Raw genomic sequence first — 2,010 nt, forward strand, 5'->3', positions numbered from 1 at the left:
TCCATAACTTCGGTTTTTCATGATTTTTTGCAATTTTTTTCGGTTTTTCGCTGATTTTTCAAATTTTGATGGCTCAACGGGCTAATTAACCTTCAGATTAAATTCAGCGGATCGAAATACATAAAAATCATACTTGATCCGGGTCAATAAAAATTTTTTCACCGCTGTAATTGCAGTTTTTCATATTTTTGGGGGGTTTTTTGCATTTTACTAAAATCTGGGACCTGACCGAGCCCAACGGACCTCAAATTCGGATTCAGCGGGTCGAAAAACATGTCCGTAGATGGGTCCGGTCAAATGCACAAATCACTTTTTTTTTGTGTGCCGGTGTAATTTATTAATTTAAAAGATGATATTATTTACTTGTACACAAACTTCATTTAATGTATTTACCTTGTATCTTTGTATAACTTTTTATTATTCCTGTGAATAAAATATTAAAATTAATAATAAAAAAACTGCACAACGATACACTTATTTATTTTGTTTTTAATAAAGGATTTACTATTTTTTGTCATCATCGGATTTTCTTTTTCTTGGAAGAAACACTGCTTTTGCAAGATCTTCATCTGAGATGGTACCTGGTATAATTTTGATATCTGATACGTTCTCAATGAGCAAGAAATTTGGCATTCTGTCAGTCTTAAGAAAGCCAGATATTTGAAGTTTTGTTTTTACTTGAAATTTATCAAGAATTTTGCGATCTTTACATCGTACTTCAAATCTAATTTTTCCAAATCCTACTGATGAAATGAATATAGTTTCACGAAATGTATCCTCAGTAAAATTATATTTTAAAAATGCTTCCAAAGTCACTACAATAATTTAGAATAAAATTGTAAGTCGGAGTACAAAATATTTTATACTAAATTATTTATTTTTGGCAATATGTAAAAGATATGTAAACAAAAAGTATAAAATAAATTATAAGTCTAAAAAAATAAAAAATAAATTTTAAAAATAAAGGTAGATCGAAAATAGAAGACAATAATAGAAACTTTAAAAAAAATTTTATAAAATAATATTAAACTTTCACTTTTATTTATATATATTGTGACGTGACGTCCCTTTTTGGACCGTCCGTCACAAGGAATCTACGGACTCGACCGCGGGCGGTGGTTCTGAGTCCTGCGTCCTTCCGATTTTCGGAGGCGGACGCGTGGCGCGGGCCGCGGGACTACATTTGCGTGGCTCCTGCCGCCCAAATACCGAATACCGTTCATAATCACTTTTTTTAGTTTCCGTAGCGATCTCGATTGTTTAGTATCTCGTATCAGCGGCTCCCGGGAGATTTTGTAGAATTTCACCCGTCTCACCGACGTCGCAACAACCACGAGAAGAGGACCACGAGGGCAGAGAAGGCACCACTGAGGAAGCAATACACAGGTCGTATTTTAGTCCGCGTTCCTTTCCGTACTTTGAGAGCAATTAAGCTGCCGAGCTTCCTTACAGATTCCGGTGCGAGCCAGCTAAGGCGAGAATACAGGGGATGGCCACTCTACGCCCTAGATCGGGCGAGAGACCCCGCAGTCGGAATCGAGCCAGGGCGCCCCAAGGATGAGATCTGCCGCCAGGAACAGCTCCTCACGAGAATGAGTCCCGTAGGACCAGCCACCTGAGCGTGCCAACACGGGAGCGCACCTGGAGGTACCGCCGACAGAAAGACGTCGCCGATAGTTCAAATGTCGCGCGCGGGGACACAGGACCCGCGGCGCTACGCACCCCACGCGATTCGTGGAGATCGCGAGCTCGCACGCCCACCAATTAGGGGCGCGTACGGATGTACCACGTGGGCCCACCGGCCCGGCGAGATCACGGAAGCAGCGGCACTCGGCACCAGTGTTGCCAGATCGTGGATTTTCTCCCTAGATTTAGGGTTATTTTGACGACTTGGGGAGAAATTTAGGGAGACAAAATATTTAGGGATAATGTTTAGGGTATTTTCCGTTCACCGTGAAAAAATGAAAATACCAATAGAAGAAGGAAAGAAAGTAAGGGATAGAAACAGAA

General features: G+C 40.5%; 1 protein-coding gene across 1 annotated transcript in view; it reads left to right on the forward strand.

The window, feature by feature from the left end:
* The window catches only part of LOC105456595, a 36,264-nt gene extending 34,645 nt beyond the window's left edge, over window positions 1–1,619 (forward strand). Inside the window, exon 6 of the mRNA XM_011700770.1 lies at window positions 1,278–1,619. Coding sequence (XP_011699072.1) covers window positions 1,278–1,619 — 342 coding nt within the window. The remainder of the gene's footprint in view (window positions 1–1,277) is intronic.
* The last annotated feature ends 391 nt before the right edge of the window (window positions 1,620–2,010 follow it).

The sequence above is a fragment of the Wasmannia auropunctata genome, unplaced genomic scaffold (assembly GCF_000956235.1).
Source record: "Wasmannia auropunctata unplaced genomic scaffold, wasmannia.A_1.0 LD336106.1, whole genome shotgun sequence".
Taxonomy (NCBI): domain Eukaryota; kingdom Metazoa; phylum Arthropoda; class Insecta; order Hymenoptera; family Formicidae; genus Wasmannia; species Wasmannia auropunctata.